An 18906-nucleotide genomic window follows, 5' to 3' on the forward strand; every position below is an offset into this window, starting at 1 on the left:
AGCAGGTTACACAAGAGGCAGGTCATCAAGTAAAAAATGCATTTTGATTGTTTCTACTAGATCTCAAACAATGTTACTCACAGCACTGCTGTTATTTTGGGTACGAGAAATGAACCAACTTCCCAATTTTTGGGGGGAGGGTCTTGGCCAACTATTACGTAAGAGTGAAGCTCAAGTTTACAGCTTAGTGCTAACCTGTCCAATCCTGAGCCTTGTACCATCTTCATTTCTAGCGGAAGGTGAAGCAAGTTACATGCCATAGACTGGGGATGGCTGACCCAACAGGCATCTAAGAAACACTTTCAATCGATCCAGATCAAATGACAACCTATCCCTATTCAAATGACAACTGATCCCTAGGTTGACCCATGACATGCTTTTGGGTTAGGTGACCTCAGCAGAATCCTCAGGTTTGCTTTTCTGGATTAGCTCACCCTCTCAATCTATTCTTTCCTGCTTTTATTAGTTTGTTACTTCAACATTCTTCCATGTTTTCAGCAAAATCTGTGTCTCACGTCAGAATTTTTGTGTAATCCCCTAGTGCACAAACAGGCAAAGCAGTCTTTATCCTCAAGGACCTCCCCCAAATACCAAAATCTCAAATAGTTATTCAGTTATTCTCACAAATCTTTCTTTGCAGAGTAATCACCATTATCTTTCTTGTCCATCTCCCCAACTAAAACAAACGCTTCCTGATGGCAGGGACTTTACCAGGTTCAGTGCTGTATCCCTGGTGTAGTTTCAGTATTTATACACAGCTTGTCACAGGTATGTACTCATGAAGTGTTTGCTAAAGGACTAAATAGGTCTTAAAAGTGAAAATGCAACTTTTCTTAAAGTTTAGAGATGGGTAAAGAGGAAAAAATATTTTAAGATTAAATTACTGGCTTTTCTAATTAAGGAAATATTCTACCTTCAGCCTGTACTTCAATACTAATTTAAGAAAGAAGATCAATAAAAATCCTAAGAAGGGCAAGAGGAGTAAAAAAAACCACAAAGAAAACGAGGACACAAAAATGAGGAATGAAGTGGAGAGACGGAGACTTCTGCAAGTGCCGGAGCGGGTGCCTGGCGGGCTCAGTTGGTGGAGCAGGTTGTGGGTCTGAGTCCCATGTTGGGTGTAGAGATTACTTAAAAATAAAATCTTAAAAACAAACAAAGAAACAAGTGCTGGAGAGGGGGAGATGGAGAAATGATCTGGACAGAGTGGAGTGCTTTATGTACCAGCAGTTTTTTGTTTTAAAAGAAGTCACTAGCTGGGGCACCTGGGTGGCACAGCGGTTAAGCGTCTGCCTTCGGCTCAGGGCGTGATCCCGGCGTTATGGGATCGAGCCCCACATCAGGCTCCTCCGCTATGAGCCTGCTTCTTCCTCTCCCACTCCCCCTGCTTGTGTTCCCGCTCTCGCTGGCTGTCTCTATCTCTGTCAAATAAATAAATAAAATCTTAAAAAAAAAAAAAAAAAAAAAAAAAAATTAAAAAAAAAAAAAAAAAAAAAAAGAAGTCACTAGCCAAGCTTTACTTTCTATCTTCCACTACAGTGGGCTCTGGTTTGGAAGGGATGGTCACAGGAAGACACAAGAGGGGACTGGCGCTACATTCCTGTGGAGTTTTAGGTATGGTAAAGCATTGATTCTTCACCTTTGGAAAAGAGCAAATCCAACACCTATCCAATCAGTTCTGCACTGTCAAAGAACTTTACCATTCAAGATATATTTCTGCTACCCAGTTTTACATCTTAATCACCTACACCAGAAGGGCTATCACAAGAAAGGAATGAACAGGCAAAAAGCAAAGACTACCAAGAATGCCTATGGACAAACTGAAAACAATGACTGGTTGGCTCATCATTTCAGGGCTACGTGAATTGTGGAAACTGAGCTCAAACTACCCTTCCCCAACAGGCAGAGCCAAAATGGCCCCATTCCATGGAGTTTGGGCTTGGCCATATGATTTGCTCTGGCCAGGGGAATATTAGCAGATGTGATACAGACATATAAACTGTGTTTGTGTGATCAGGCTTGCCTTCTTGTGCTTTTGTCATCAAGGAGAACTTCTGGACAACTTCTGCAGTCTAGTCCAAGTCCGAAGAGGAACACAGATGGAGTAGACCCAAGTTCAAATCGTGGCAAGTAGTCAAGCCCAGCCAGATCTCCAGCTTGAAGCAGTCGCCCAGCCAAGCCTGTCAGCCAACCTGCAAAAGCATGAGTGAGAACGATTATTTTAAGTTGAGGTTTGGGGCACCAACAGCAACTGAAACCTAAGTACACATCTTTCTCTTAGACTCATCCTAAGGGCAAATCTTGTTATCTCTTCCCTCACTGCTACATGTCTAGAACCTAGCACACTTTCTGGTAAATAGCAGATGTTCAATAAACATCTGTTGTGGTTACATTTACATTTCTTCTAAAATTAGTGACTTAGGAGAATAAAACTGAAAGGATCTTGCATAGTTTAGTTGTAAAGCATGTGGTCGAACTTCAAAATCACCAATATCAACAAGGACCAGAAAGCATATTAGAGGTCATTAGGTGGTTAAGAGCATGGACTACGGAAATGACTGCCTGGATTTAAATCTAGGCTTCACGAATTACTGGCCAGGTGATCTTAGGCAAGTTACTTCACCTTTCTGCCTCATTCCTCATCTGTTAAATGGTACTATTAATAGTACCTACCTCACAGGATAGCTGTATTTCAAATACCTACAACCTCACCCAATACATGATAAACATGTATAGGCAGTTTAAGTTACTATTACCAGCGTAAGATGATTTTGAGCAAGGTTATTAAAGTTCCTCTTTGCTTGCTCCTCCAGTCACCTATTTATGTCTTTTTGTTCTCACTTTCGTTATCTCATCTCTGTACATGTGTATAATTAGCTCTTTTGTAGGTTTGCATGGTCTTTTTGTGCTCTGGAGTGCTAATGCTGACACCTATTCCACCCTCTCTCTTCCACCAACCCATTTTATAAACTACTGATTTTGTTCTTTTCACCTAGGATAGCATTTGCCCCTTCTCCACCTGCTCAAAGCATAGTTGTTCCTCAATGTCCAGCCTAAATGTCACCTCTCCCAGGAAGCCTGTTCTGATCTTCTTTTCCAAAGTCATCTTTTGTTCTCTGACCTTCCTTAGCAGTTCATCTCTACCTCAATTACAATTTTATACTTTCTATTTTCAGGTATATGTCTTTCCCTGATGAGACTGTAACTCCTAGAGGACACCATAATTTCTAGGCTTACTTTCTGCCCATTCCCACCCTCAAGTATATGGCAGGCAAGCAATAAATATTTGTTGAATGAGTGATATTTGAGAAGCCCACTTAGGTTCATCTAAACTCTAATTAAAACAGCTGAGAATTCATCAAGTTTTTAAAGAAGTAAAAACTAGTTGGAATACTAATTAGACATAAAAGATATGTTTTGCATGTAAAAAAGAAAGACACTTGATTTATTGCATTAAAAAACTTTATTTCATTTAAAAGGTCCAATATAAGCCAAATTAAACCCCAAATTGACAGCTACACCTAGAGCTCCTGAACTAAATGGCACTGAGTTGTCTTGTTAAAGGAAGTCATTTGCTATTACCACCATCTCCCCCAAAGTAGTTCTAGAGCAGAAGCTGGTATTACTATAATACACATCAGATATTTCAGATGTCATCTTTCATGCAGAAGTTAAAAAAGCAAACAGGCTTTTCTGTTCTGTTTGAGTATAAAAACCACTAGAGAGCAGGGCCTGAATGCTTTTGACATACAAGGTGTAACTATAAAGGAACTTACTGTGCTGCTGTGTTCATTCACTGAAGTTGTCCATGTATGTACTCCAATACTAGGGCTGCTCAAATACTATTTGGACCAGTAGTTTGGGATTTCCCCTCATTGGGTGCAGACCAAAGGAAGTGGCTGATCAAGCTGGGGACAGACTATCACAAAATGCGATCACAAAGCAATGAAACAGATTTCCTAATGGGCAAGCGATTGAAAGAACCACCTCACAAATATTTTCAGTAAGAGCATCATTTACATAAAGTGATGCAGGATCTAAGTTCTGGCATGTGTAAGGATAAGTTAAAAACAGCTTGTTACTTTATAGCTACACCTTGGATTTCATTAGATGGGTAAATCTAACTGTGTTTAATGAGTCCTTCTGGAAATCACTTCAGCAGATAAGTCAAACAGCCTGTAAAAGAGAAGACATGGCAGAGGGCGTGAGATTCATCCTTCCAACGTTCTCGCGTTCTCTCGGAGGACAGACCCGGGCCCAAGGACAGAAGTTACCGGGAGGGAGGCTTCAACTCCATCTAAGGAAGACCTTTCTAACAGTTAGAGCTGCTCAACAACTGAATGGACTGCTTGGTGAGGTAGAGTCACTGGAAGTGTTCAAGGTGGAAAGATCACCCTTGTAGAAGGGACTCCTGCATTTGTTAAGAGGTTAGACTGGATGAACCTCAGGTCTCTTTCAATTCTGAGATTCTAGAAAATTCCCTCAGGGAATTCAGAAGAGAATTCCTAAAAGGAAAGAGAAAGCACACATATGTATACTTTTAGAATCGTCTTGAGTTTTTTTTTTTCCAAAAGGTACAATAGAAAATGTAGTCCACTGTCTTTAAAATGCAAATTCACCTTCCTACCACTAATAATTAGGAAGGGTCCACTATGACTTCTTTATATTATAAAGAAAAGATGGAGGATTACATTTATAATTTCTGTAAATATTTTAGAAAAAAATGCTTAAAATCTAGTAGTCAATGCCCTAGAAACTTTATAGATTTTTAGGTAATATGCACAGATACAAATAACATTATTCATTAAATACAACTCACATCTGTATTTTATTATACTCTAAAATATACAGGAATCTTGATGTACTGAAAGAGTGCAAGTAAATACAGTATTCAAGCAGTCACTATTTCTATGTACATGCTCATTAATTCTTCAAAAACCCCACAAAATTATCAAATAGATCAAAATACTGTTCTGTGTTTTCACACTTTATATTCAGAAAAACCAGCTGAAATTTACAATGTCATAAAGTTTCCAGTTTCACAATACAAAAAGGATAAAATGAAATTGGGTATCATTTTGTGAAAATTTATGGAACTTCACCCAGATCTGTAAGACCCCCTACATATGTGAAATCATTCTTACTGGGAAAGTGACAGTTACAGTAAAAGCAGAACCATATAAATTGTTATTTAAAAGCCTAAACAACAGCCTTTCTCTGTTATTTGAAAGGCAGTCTTCCAATTCGGCAGGCAATTGCTTCTTTCCCCAAGTAATAGCATGTTTGAATCTGAATAGGACCCAATACAGAAATGCCTTCCAAGAGACCCGATAATGTTAACTTATCAATTACAAGGGATTTTTTTTCTTTTTGATTATTCACTAAACAGGGAAAACAAAAATCCCCCAATCCATTGTGGAGGCACAAAAGTAACATAAGTGATGAAGGTGTACTATCCAAAGTAGCGAGGTCGAAAACTTCATTCCCCAGGACCACTTAGCTGCAATAGGGTGAAAATAATCTACTTTTTGATTTCATGAAATTTTCTTCTTCTAGGAAATCTTTACATTTTCAAACAAAAATAGTTCAATTTTAAACCTAAACCATTCAGACCTGGGCAACGACGGCCCGACCCCAATCTATCTCTGTCTACATCACAAGTATTTTCACCCTGACTGCACTCAGCCAGCTGGTTTTTAATTCTAATATTATAAAAGTTGGAATTTTTAAATTTATATGTAAAAGAAAAAATGTAAAAATACATCTGCTTTCTCTCATGGTTTAATTACAGTATTTGAAGGCTTTCAGATGTTTTCTTTAAAAAAAAAAATCAACATTTAAAATCAAATCTCAGCTTCATTTTCAGAAATATTAAAGTTTGGTTTAGATAATGTCTCATTTCACCTATTCTGGTTTCCACAAAATGGCATTCTATTAAAAAACTTTTAAGTTACTTGGTCCTTTGGCAATTTGCTGTGCACATAATGCCTACTGTACCAAACTTTTATTGCCCTTAAATTTAGTTGTAGTTTATTGGTAAAATTTAAATCTAGTGTCCTTATCTCTTCTTTTACAATAGTGTTGCTTGTGTAAGCAGATTAGGGAGCACAGTGTCCCAAATTATTCCTGGCACTGCAAAACCAAATTAAACAATTCCACAAAGTAATTTGACATCAAAGTGTTTTCTTCCGGTCAAGTCTATTTCAAGATTCTAGAAGTTCCTTTTGCAAAACTTGCCTTTGAAACTCTTCTTCCTAATGTCATATTTCTCATATCATTCTTCGATCTTTCCTCTTAGGTTGAATCTGTACGTGAGTAAGAAAGTGCCTTTTTCCTGAAAAAGCACAATCTGAAGCGTTAGTGTCAGAACTCCTCTCTCAGACCTCTGGCTCAGCCTCTTAGTAGGTCTCAGAATCGGAGTCATTGAGCTCGTCCACGTCAGTGTATAAGTACTCCTGTTCCCCGCCAATGTTGTTGAAACTGCAATAGGAGCTAGGTTCATTCCTCATGATGGGCAAGGCTTCAAAGCTGACTGTTTTTGAGGTGTTGGTATAACGGTTAATGGCATTGAAAGTCAGGGATGATAAAGGGCTACTTGATGAGACAGGCATCATGGTGGCCAAAATGAGAGCTAGGCAATCAGCCACATCCTTATTGGGAGCACAGGCCAAAGCTGGGGTATAGCCTAGAATTAAAGATAAAATTTAAATAATTAAACATCCTGAGATAAGGAAATAAGCCTAATGGTCCTCAGTTTTAGACAGTTTAAATTACTTGGCTTACAATAAATTGGTTTAATAGAATGATTCATAAATTTCCAGTCAGTAGAAAAGAGTAACGTCCTAGAAATTTAGGGTGGGAGGAGGCCATATATATATATATATATATATATATGTATATGTGCTATCTTATAGAAGAGTAAACTGAAGCCCAGAGGTGGATGATTTCTCTAAGATCTCAAAACTTATCCATAACCACCTAAATTCACCAAAGATATTGAGCTAGAATTAAAACAAACAAAAACCCTCGGATTGATCAAGCTTCCTTCAGAGTGGTGGAAGAATCTTATGCATTAATTTGTAGTTATATTTAGTGCTTACATGCTGCGAAATCTAAATGTGTACAGATTCACAAATGAGGCACTGAGTGGGTGCTCAAAGATGTGTGTTGAATGAATGGAATGACATTTGGCTGTTGATCAACTTTTCTCCTAGGGACACAGAACACTGAAGAAAAACAGGGATAAAGAAGTAAACTTTAAAAACAGGCTAAGCCAAAACCAATGTTTCCTTTTCAACTCTTCCTTTCTTTAGAAGACTGACTTTACCCTTAAGGTACCAAAAAGTACCAGCAAACTGAGTAAGGAAACATTTGGTACGCTGGCTGGTACAAGACCCTGTCTTGAGGATGAAGTGAGAGAGAAGATGGTGAGAGCACACCATATGATGCCAAGTTTAGATTACTCCATACGGAACTCTAGCAGCAAATGTTTTAATTTACAGCTTCATTTTCTGCTGCGCATGTGGACAGTTTTCCCTATTGCTATACATACAAATGCTTTAACTTTCACACTTATATACGTACAGTTGACCCTTGAACAATGTGGGGGGTGGGGGAGGGCTAGGGGCACAAACCCCTGCATAGTAAAAAATCTGTGTACAACTTTTGACTCCCCAAAACTTAACTGTTAATAGCCTACTGTCAACTGGAAGCCTTACCAATAACATAAAACAGTTAATTAACATACATTTTGCATGTTATATGTATTATACACTGTATTCTTATAATAAAGTAAGCTAGAGAAAAGAAAGTAATAAGAAAGAGAAAATACATTTATAGTACTGTAAAAAATCTATGCATTAAATGACCCGCGTGGTTCAAACCTGTGTTGTTCAAGGGTTAATTGTATATATGTTTTTAAATTTATATATTTTATTATTATTTATATATTAATTTATATATTTTATCTATACATTTATTTATATATTTTATAATTTTAAATAGTTAAATGATTTATCAAAAAATAAACATTTATGTAACCACTATCCAGATTAAGAAAGAGGGGGGCGCCTGGGTGGCTCAGTCATTAAACGGCTGCCTTCGGCTCAGGTCATGATCCCAGGGTGCTGGGATCGAGCCCCACATCGGGCTTCCTGCTCAGCGGGAAGCCTGCTTCTCCCTCTCCCACTCCTCCTGCTTGTGTTCCCTCTCTCGCTGTCTCTCTCTCTGTCAAATAAATAAATAAAATCTTAGGAAAAAAAAAAAAAAAAGAAAGAATGTTACCAGCATACCAGGAGCCCCACATGTCCCTTACTAATCAGTACCCCTTTTCTCTTCCACAAAGGTAACCACTATCCTGATGTACCTGGTAATCAAAGAACCAAAGGATAGGATATAGATAGGGGAAGCAAAAAGAACAAAGGACTGAGTCCTAGAGCCCTCCAATATTGAGCAGTTAGGGAGAAACTTCACAAAAGAAACTGAGAAGGAATAACTAGTAACATAGGGTGAAAACCAAAAAGGTGTTAAGTCCTAAAAGCCAAGTAAACAAAGTTTAACAAAGAAAAAAGTATATACCTGAAACTAATCTAATGTTGCATGTTAATTATGCCTCAATTAATAAAAATTATAAAATAAAAAACAAACTTCAGTTTCAGAGAATTTGGTTACTATTACAAGTTACTATTAACCCTCACCCAGTTATCAATGGAAGGAACCAGGTATTTGTGAATGAAGGCAGACTGGGTTCATCTACAGAAGGAAGGATACTGCAATCAGATCAAATGACTCTCCCTCTTGCCCTGACCTAAAGGGATCTGCACCTATTTATCCACATAACAGTGTGCAGCGTAAAGGAAAATATGGAGACTATTTGGGGAAATATTGGACACTTGCCAAGGCACACTGCAACCTTCACATCCCCAGTTACTTCCTTATTCCCATATATTTTAAATTCTGTATTAAAACCTTATGCCTATTAAAAAAAAAAAAGAAAAGGAAAGTCAAGAAAACTGCCAAATTCTGATAGGTCAGGTACAATGAGAACTGACTCAATATTGTAGAGATCACTGGTGATCTTGAGGACAGTGTAGCAGTGTGGCGGGGGAAAAGGTCTGACTCAGGGAGCCTCAGGAGAGGATGAAAGAGGGGAAACACTGGGCACAGCAGGACAGCCAACACTTGAGTAACTGTGCTGCAAAGGGGAAGAAAGAAATATGGCGGCAGTTACGGGAATAGTTCGATTAGTGGAAGATTTTTTTTTATTAAAGATTTTATTTATTTATTTGAGAGAGAGAGAGAGAGCACAAACAAGGGGAGGGGCAGAGGGAGAAGCAGACTCCTCGATGAGCAGGGAGCTTTATCCCAGGACCTGGAGATCGTGACCTGAGCCGACGGCAGATGCTTAACCGACTGAGCCATCCAGGTGCCCCTTGATAGAAGATTTTTTAAGATGAGGGAAATAATGTTTATATGTACATGGGAATAATCTAGGAAGAGTCCTAGAAAAAGTCCTTATTACAGGACACAGTGAAGAACTGTTAAAGTGACAGTCTCAAGTAGGCTTAAGGGGAGAGGATCTAGTGAGTAGTGGGAAGATTAACTTTAGATAAGAAGCTGGCTCTTAAGGGCCTTGATTAAGTATTTGCTGACAGAACAAATTCTTCAAATTGAATGAAGGTGGTAACACTAAACCAAAGTTAGTGAAATTCAGAAGTTCGTCTGTTATATAGACTTTTCTTATTTTTCTTGCCCTTATTCCCTTTGCCACAAAGTACTACTCAATATTAATTTCAGCTCTCCTCTTCGACCAATACAAAATATCCACCTTTACTTCACTTCAAATATGGATTGAAAGATAAAAGCTTCTAGTAAAATGTAGGTTAAGGAAAGAAAATACAGAACTACTTACCATTTTCATCTACTGCAAGCACACTTGCTCCTTTCCCCAAAAGTTCCTGAACCACCATTGTCAGCCCATTTCGGGCAGCAACATGCAGAGGTCTGGGAGGGAAAATATATATGTACACACACATAGGTACATGGCCCTAAGTGTACACACACACACACACACACACGCACACACACACTTTTTCTCTCTCTCAATCCTGGTTGTTGAAGGGCATTTTTGCTAAGTTGTGATGACCCAGAAATAAAAATTGAGGCACCCAGTCCTAATAGCAATATAGATGGGAATGGGGGACAACAAAATCAATGTGCGGAGTGTACTGCCAAAGCCTGCAATGTGCATAAGCATAGCACTGCCCCACCACCAGCAATCCACCTTTACTTTGTTTCCTTCTAAGGCTCAATGTTTAAGAAGATTTTACTAACTAGACTGCATTCTTAAGTTGTTTTAAGAAATGAGGTAGGCAAATACATATAACGGAATATACAATAAAACCCATTAATTGCACTAGCGCAAATTTCAACAGGCTTTGAAAATAATTTAGAGGTTCTGTGACTAGTTTTTGGACCCTGAAGAGATCTGACTGATGCCTGAATGGAAACCAGTATTACAAAACTGTGGCTTTTTTGTTTGTTTGTTTTTAACCAAGACTCAAAGTAGAACAGCAAATGGAAATTGGGAGAGAAAAATGGGAGACTTTGATCTAAGATCTAACTGGTCACTTGAAAGACGGCTGCTCACATTAAGAGCTTGATCTTTCTGAAATCTCTCTAGTCTACAAACACATGTCAAGCTTTTTAGCTCATTTATTGCTGGGGTCAAATAACATTATTCCAGTTGATTTTCATAAAACACACAGAATAGTATTATTTTCCTACATAAGATTATGGGTATTTAGATCAAGAAAAAACACAGTATTTTCAATAATAAAGTTTCAGTACAAAACCTCTTCAAATAATACGCCTTTTAATTGTAATGACTTATTAGAAATGAGTTCTGTCGATTATAAAAATTGTTCTCTACTTTTTAACTGCATCTGACTGATACTGATTCCAATGATCCCATGTTAGAAAAATAACCTATTAATCATTTTTATAATTATAGGTCACAAGGTTTACACCAGACATGAAAATACTCACGTTTGCAAGGCTGCATTGGTTGCATTGATGAGGTTTCTATCTGTTATCTTTTCCAGTATTAACAAGGCACTAGTTTCATGACCCTAAAATTATAGCAAATAACTCTTAAAAACTTAGATATCATTAAAGATAAATATATAAACTCAATAAACCTCAACTCTTGTCCATACAATATGTACATCACCATATATATGTCATGAATTTTCCTGGCTAATCAAGCCTTGAATATTTGTCCAAATGTGTTGGTGGAATAGGGTTAGAGGACAGGAATATTTAAGACTGGAAAGATTAAGGAAGATAATAATTACATTTAGGCTTACACTCCAAAACTTACTTGGCCCACTGGAGACTTTCATATATCATGGTGCCTAATAGATCAGCATTTTTTTTTCCCTCAAGAAATCGGATGCCAGTGATCAGTAGAGAGGTTCGATCTCTAGCTCTGTTCATTTTAGTGAAGTAGAAAAGCTTCACTAAATTTGGGGAAAATGCCACTGTTGATATAAACAATGAAAACATATCCTTAAAATGTGTACCTACCTTGCTGCAAGCCAAATGGAGGGCGGTGTTTTTACTGTTATCTTGTAAAGTCAGATCTGCACTAGCACTGCTAACCAGCATCTCTGGGAGGAAAAATTGCATCAAGTCTTATATTTATGAATACATATCTTAGATTACTAATAAACTCACTGTAGAGAAATAAAGATACAAAGCAACAATATCCCTCTAGTGAAAGCTTAAGAAAAATACTGTAACCTAAAATGTACACACTATATCATTATTTATCCTGTAAGTCATAGACACAATGGCAACTAACATTTATGCTGTGAGAGCTTACTAAATTTCAAATACTGCGTTGAGTGCTTTGGATTCATACTCTCACAATAACCCTACAAAGTAGGCAGTGTTACTTTTCTCAACTTTAAAAATGAAAAAATTGAGGTATAAGGTCACTTACTTGGTAGATCTAGGACTCATATGCAGTCCATCTAACTCCAGAGCCAGGGTCTTAACTGCTATCCTACACTGCCTTGCTATAGTAAGACTGTTCAATCTGCAAGGGCAAATGAAAGCACTATGGCCCTACATAAAAATGTGGGTTGAAAGCAGGTTAAAGGTTTTAAATCTCAGGAGTGGGGAGGTAACAGTGGCAAATGTGACAGAGTCAGAAGGCTTGGGATCTAAGTTTTCCTTAAGTCAAACACACATAAGCAATATAGCATTACAAAATTAGAATAACACAAGCCTTAACCAGTGTCTTTACCAACTGTATTTGTCTGTCCATTTTCTGCGGCCATCATGAGAGGTGTCTTCCCAGAAGAGTCTACAGAATTGACTTGAGCATTATGGCTGAGCAGCAGCTGTAAACACTCTACGTGGTCTGTGAAGGCGGCCGCATGGAGAGGGGTTCTGTAATACAAAGAAATGGGAAGACTTCATTAAATCTGTTTGTCGTATATTCTGGAAAAAATTATTCCTGAATTTATGACAAGCAATTTTCAAGGGTTTACATATTAGGTTATAAAATCAGTGCCTGGATACAAATAGGCTTAATGGAGTTTACTGATTTCTGCCAGAGTAATTTGTATTTCTGATAATATAAAAGGCCCTTAACTAAACTAGTGTAACATAAAATTGCTTAAGAAAATTACGTCATTAAAGATATTTTAGAAGAAATAAATCCTGACCCAATTGCCATCTATTACAACTGGTGAACTCTCCTCCAGCCTTTATTCATATTTAGAAAACTGCTAACTTTATTAACAATAATCTTTGGGTAACAAACATACCTTTAAAAAAGGGGGTGAGAACCTTACATCTTACAGGTTTTAAAGGGGAAGACTGACAAAAATCATAATAAAAAAGCCTCTTATAATGAGAACATGATTAAAATTTTATAACAATTTATACATCCAAATATAAAAATCAACTTTTAGTTAATAATGCGTTCTCTGTTAATTCTTCCACATTAGTCTAGTAATTAAGTTTTTTTTTTTTCCCCGTTGCAAGTCAAGCTATTTCCTATATAGTTGAATTCCTACCTTCCTTTTGAATCTGTGGCGTTCACGATGCTGGCACCTAAAGTATCAATTAACATTTCAGCAGCACCTTCGTTGTCATTTATCCTGTGTAAGGTAACAAAGTGATCACTCTCACAGCAATGGTGTCTTTCTTAAATAGTCAAACCAGATCTCATTCATCTGCCTTTACTTACACAGCACAATGCAAAGGACTGAAAGCATTTCCTTCCATTTTCTGGAAAACTTCCTGTTCTAAAAGAAGTTCTACACATGTCTCATGACCTAAATAAGTAAATGAGAATCAGATTTTAAAATCCAAAAAAGATACTGAAGTGCCCAAATATACCCACAGAAAAAACTTCGCATGGATTAAAATAACAGTTCACTGAATGCATTAAACATCACATTTCTAGTTCATGTCAAGACCTGAAATTCAGAAGCTTCTTGTAATTTTACAGCAGTTTATTATTGACACAATATTTGTTTTGTGGGGAAAAAAACTAGTCTCATTATTCTTTTTCATGATGACCAGTTAAGAGATATTCAGTCGTTTTTTAAAAAGTTATATTTATATAGCATAGTTAACTTCAAAATGTAAATATTTTCTGATTTTAGTAATGAGCAAATGATAAAATCTCAAATACTACAGTAGCGTCTAGAGGGAAAAAAATCCATGTTTCTGTTGCCACCACCATCTCCAGTTCCACTTTGTAGACTGTAACCACTATTACCTCAGAAGTTCCAGGAAATTTCTAGGCATATAAAACCGCATGCACATAAACATGTGTACTACTTCCTTTTAAAATTTTTATGCAAATTTTTGATTCTGCAACTTGTTTTTCACTCAATAAACTGTATAAATCCTTGCATAATAGCATATATAGAAGTCGTGTTCTTGAATCTTAAGAAAAACTTCACAGCATTAAAGTGTATCATAAATGATTTAATTTCTAATTATGTATTCTGAGGTGATTGCTAGTTTGCTTCTGTTATATTACCAAATGTGCTGTAATGAAATATTCCACTACTTTATTTAAATTTTTTTTTTTAGATTTTTATATATTTTTGTGTGCACGTGAGTTGGGGAGGGGTGGAGCAAGAGGGAGAGGCAGACTCCCCGCTCTGAGCCCGCTGGGATCAGGACCTCAGCCGAAGGCAGACACTTAACCCACTGAGTCACTCAGGTGTCCTCCGGTACCTTTTTTTTTTTTAAACAAGTATTTTTGTGGGATAATTTCCTAGAAATGATATTGCTGGGCTGAAGGACAAGTACAGATTACCGATAGATATCAGGCACACAGTTTTTATTTATTTATTTTTAAAGATTTTATTTATTTATTTGAGATAGAGCACATGCACGCATGTGAGTGGGGGGAGGAGCAGAGGGACGGGGGAGAAAGAACCTCAAGCAGACTCCAGACTGAATGCAGAGCTAGACATGGGGCCTGATCCCACAGCCCTGAGACCATGACTTGAGCTGAAATCAAGAGTCGCTCAACCAACTGAGCCAGTCAGGTTCCCAGGCCCACAGTTTTTGAAGACAGGGAAAAACCTAAACTTCACATTTTTTTTACTTAATTTTCAAAGCCAGGATTTTAGTTAAAATACCCCAATTGCTATACTAATTGCTGCAAATGAAATGTTGCATCATTTATTTCATTAGTCATTTGGAACCTGCTTTAGAAATAAATTAGATTCTTATACAGGCATCTGTATTTCTATGGCTTAATATCTGGCTAACAAAGTGATACCAGATATATTTTCTTTTTAATTACTCTAACATTCTCAAATAATAGCTCAACTTAATCTTTATCCTATAATTGTTTTTACCAAGAAAAGAAAGTAAGTTTTAGGAAACCTGTAATTGTTCCATCTTATGTTAGTTATTTTCTCTAATCCAGTGGTTCCCACCTGGAGCAATTTTGCCTCTCAGGAGAGATTCAGCAAGTCTGGAGACATTTTTGCTCATCACAACTGGGCATGGGGTAAGAGAGTGCTATTCTCATTTAGCAGGTAGAAGCTAGGGAAGCTGCTAAACACCTTCAATTCACATAGCGGTCCCTCACAAGAAGAATTTTTGCCACAATGGCAGTAGTGCTAAGGTTGAGAAGGCTTAAGTTAATTCTCTCTCTCCAAATGTCAACTCATTGCCAAAAAGTAGCTATGGAAAGTTGTCCAGTATAGATTTGTTTCCTATCTTCCTAGAATAGCAGTTCTTAAGGCGTGGATCTGGGGAACCTTGGCGTGCTATTGCAAACTAGTCTCTCTTAAACTAGCCAGTAAAGAAATTTGCCACCCTTCTCACTAAAATTGTATTTTTGTTGTTTTGAAAAGAAGTTATTTTTAATAAAAATGTTATTTATATTAACATTTAATGGATTTATTACATAAGCAAATTAATATTCTTAAATTTCTCAGTTCTCATTTCCAATACAGCAAATATTGACAGCTCTAACTCCCAGATCATGACACTGAAAGGTTTGAGAATTACTGAGTAGACTGCATACTGCAAAAAGAGAGTTCTGGGCTACGGATTCCCTCCAGCAAGTTTTCAAGGTGAAAACTTATCACTTAGCGTCCTACTTTATGAAAGGATGATACAACTGGTCTCTTCATGTTTCAGAGGGATGTTCTGAGGACACTTAGAGCTTCATAAAAATTTATCAATTTTTAAAAGAAAGCGATAATGTAAGTACTCTTAAGCTCTGTGATTGAATGACTACATAAACTAAAAATTTGGACTTTAAGATTTAGTATGTATAACCAATTCTTTTCTAAAACTTTGTCATCATTTCATTTTAATTTTGAGAGAAAGGTTGTTTTCTGATTTGTAGAGTGCTTCCAATTTTGTTTCTAGCCATACAATAATTACTGGTGGAAGTAAAACCATTTTACATATTCTACTCTCAGAATGCCAAATTATAAAATAGACTTTTGACTATAAATATGGTATTAATTTTAGACTGCTTGTATAGTCTCTTACCGCATATAGCCAACACACATCTAATTCCTTTCAGCTCAATTCAGAATCCGCACAAATTTGCTACAGTCTGGAAATCAGACACATCTGTTATGATCTTTAAATGGCAACCAGGCATGTAGTTCATGCACAATTTTGTCTGTTTTGTCTCTTGTACACAACATGCTTAGAGGATCTAAATTTAGCAGTAACAGAGAACTCACTTTAGGGAAACAGTGTTCTTCATAAAGACCTGATAAGAAACGTTATAATAGATAGCAACTCTCCAAAGGGTAGTTAAAACAGCAGTTTATTTACAACTAAGCCTGAGGAAAGCTAGCTTATTGTGTGATTTTTCCAATGGTTAATTTTCACTGATATATTAAAAAAGAATTAAGCAATGAAAGTATGCTTCAGAACAGTTTCATTTCTTGGGGTGCCTGGGTGGCTCAGTCAGCTAAGCATCTGACTCTTGATTTTGGCTCAGGTCATGATATCAGGGTTGTGAGATCAATGGCTCTGTGATGGGCGTGGAGCCTGCTTAAGATTCTCTCTCTCCCTCTTCCTCTGCTCCTCCCTACCCCTCACTAAAAACAAAAACAAAAAAACAAAAACAAAACAAAAAACCCCAGTTTTATTTCTTAAATAAACTCACATCTGTAGGTGGTTTCCCTACAATATTAGATGGTTTTGGTTTTCCTTGTACTTGAAAATGTCAAGTTACATCATAAAAGCAAATCAAATTCCAATAGCAAAATACAGTTATCTTCTTAAATTCAGGACTAATCTTTGGCCATTTCACCATATTCATTAAATACCAAATTTACTGAGTAGAAAAGAAAAAAAAGGAAGTTGAAATCCAAAGGTTTTAATCTTCAAAACTGTTCTGGCTTAGGATCTGAGGTAGTAAAAATGGACTAAATTAAGCTTGTGAATTAGCAATACATTCAACTATTCAAGTTCTGATGGTACCATCAGTACTCAGAGATGACGGATGCCCAAAAATAATCACAGAACAATCCTCAGGAAGAGACCAAACTTCCTCACAGCAAAAGATCAGAACTCTCAATTCTGGCACACAAGGATTAATATGAAAATCAAAATACTGCATCTAGAAAATACTTATGAAAACATTTAATTAAACTGTAATTTTGCAAGATTCAGGTTTCTCCCCTTTCACCGTAACTCAACATTATTTGTCAAGATGGCTCCAGTAAAAGAACCACGAAGCAGCACATTACAAAAAGGTAGAAACCTCAACTCTCTGGTAAGGCAGTCAGCTGGATTTTAGACTAGATACTATACTTATTTTTTTAAGCCAGTCAATATTTGTATCAAGAGGCAATTTATATTTTCTTAGTATTTTGAGGGAAAGTTATTAGAACTGTGAACTAGTTTTTCAGGTATGCTCTCATAACTAACAGTAATCTAAATGCGACAATGAAATTCAGAATAAATTAAACCCCCCATATCCCTGCTAAAGCCCTTAGCCCAAACTTTAACAGGGTTGATGTTTATAATGTACATAATGTACCCTAGCATTCTCTAACATGATCAAATCTGTGGCTCTACACAAGGAAAAAATAATTATCTTTCAACAGGCCTCATCACTTAAATTACCTTAATTAGTGACATTTCAGAAACCAAACTCCACTTTGAACATTTATACCTTAAACATAGCTTTATACTTCTGTGAGTGACTGTTAGTGAGCCTACCTATAAAAGGACAGACTGGCCGTGAGCTTCTAGGAAGTCAAAGGTCAGTATGTTCTAATCATGCATGAAAGTTAACCACAGAAGTCTCTAAGCTTCTAGTTCTGTGATCTGCTAAGATTTTATCCCCTTAAAATGTTGAACATACCTGTTACTATTGATAGAAGGATCTATCTTGTAATGTGCTCAGAAAACAGACACAGATTTCAGTTTAGAATGTGATACATTTTCATTTTTTGCTACCTTTTTTCCCCTAATACAAGTACACTTAGAAAGTAAAAGAACATCATCAAACTACAAGCATACTATATAAAAGACACGGTAAATATTATAAAAGTATGTTAAAAATGCAAATACCTGTTGAAACAAAGATCTAAGAAAAATTTCAAACTTAATGACAGCTTATCTCAAAAGATCTTTGACAAACTAGTGCTTTGGCTTCACCATGACAAGTGACAGGAGTACGCTTACAACTAAATAGTAGAGTACTTTTATGCTTCCTAGTGATCTTACAGTTGCCTAATAAATATTCATGAATATCAGAATGTGTTACAGTTTGCTGTCTCTGCTTGGTACATTAACAGGCATTTAATGTAGATTTGTATCTGTATACTCAACCGTTGTAGCAGGCCCAGTGAAGTGCCGTATATCCATGATTGTCTGCTATGGCTGGATTTGCATCCACGGATGCTGCTGACTGCAAAAGGGCTCCAAGAACACCAATGTGTCCACAGGCAGCTGACAAGTGTATAGGTGTCCGGCCCCTGCTATCTCGAAATAAGCACTTAGCACCATGTTGAAGTAATGCATCTACACATTCTTCATGGCCTGTAACCGCCTGGAAGAAAAAGTATTTGAAGGTAGTTGAATATATTATCTTGGGTACTACATGCCAATGAAAAAAAATTTTTAAGTCTGTAGCCCCCTTATTTGTCCATTAAATGTCCATCAAGCATTTATCATTTTTTGAGTAATTCAGTGCTTTTATTGGAATTGGCTTAAAAATTCATGTAAAGCAGTAACTTTGTCAAAATACAAGTATTAAGAAAAACCAGAATTAAGGAACTTATAAATCATTGAAAACAATGAAGGCAAAAAAGGTGAAAGGTTTCAAAGGTGAAAAAGACAAAAATGTGTAAGAAAATAGTTGTAATAATGAGAAAAAGT

The 18906-nt window shown here is 36.7% G+C and overlaps 1 protein-coding gene across 7 annotated transcripts in view; it reads right to left on the minus strand.

The window, feature by feature from the left end:
• Window positions 1–4735: 4735 nt before the first annotated feature.
• Window positions 4736–18906, minus strand: part of ANKRD28 (ankyrin repeat domain 28) — a 197202-nt gene continuing 183031 nt past the window's right edge. For 6 of the 7 annotated variants that reach the window (XM_034663654.1, XM_034663656.1, XM_011219908.3 and 3 more), the window contains 8 exons: window positions 18358–18577; window positions 13262–13349; window positions 13089–13172; window positions 12311–12456; window positions 11587–11669; window positions 11047–11129; window positions 9911–10002; window positions 6399–6685 (listed from right to left, as the gene is read on the minus strand). In XM_034663654.1, the coding sequence (XP_034519545.1) occupies window positions 6399–6685; window positions 9911–10002; window positions 11047–11129; window positions 11587–11669; window positions 12311–12456; window positions 13089–13172; window positions 13262–13349; window positions 18358–18577 (1083 nt within the window). Of the gene's footprint in view, window positions 6686–9910; window positions 10003–11046; window positions 11130–11586; window positions 11670–12310; window positions 12457–13088; window positions 13173–13261; window positions 13350–18357; window positions 18578–18906 lie in introns of all 7 variants that reach the window. The other variant, XM_011219906.3, reaches the window with a different exon arrangement.

The sequence above is a fragment of the Ailuropoda melanoleuca genome, chromosome 6 (genome assembly GCF_002007445.2).
Source record: "Ailuropoda melanoleuca isolate Jingjing chromosome 6, ASM200744v2, whole genome shotgun sequence".
NCBI lineage: Eukaryota > Metazoa > Chordata > Mammalia > Carnivora > Ursidae > Ailuropoda > Ailuropoda melanoleuca.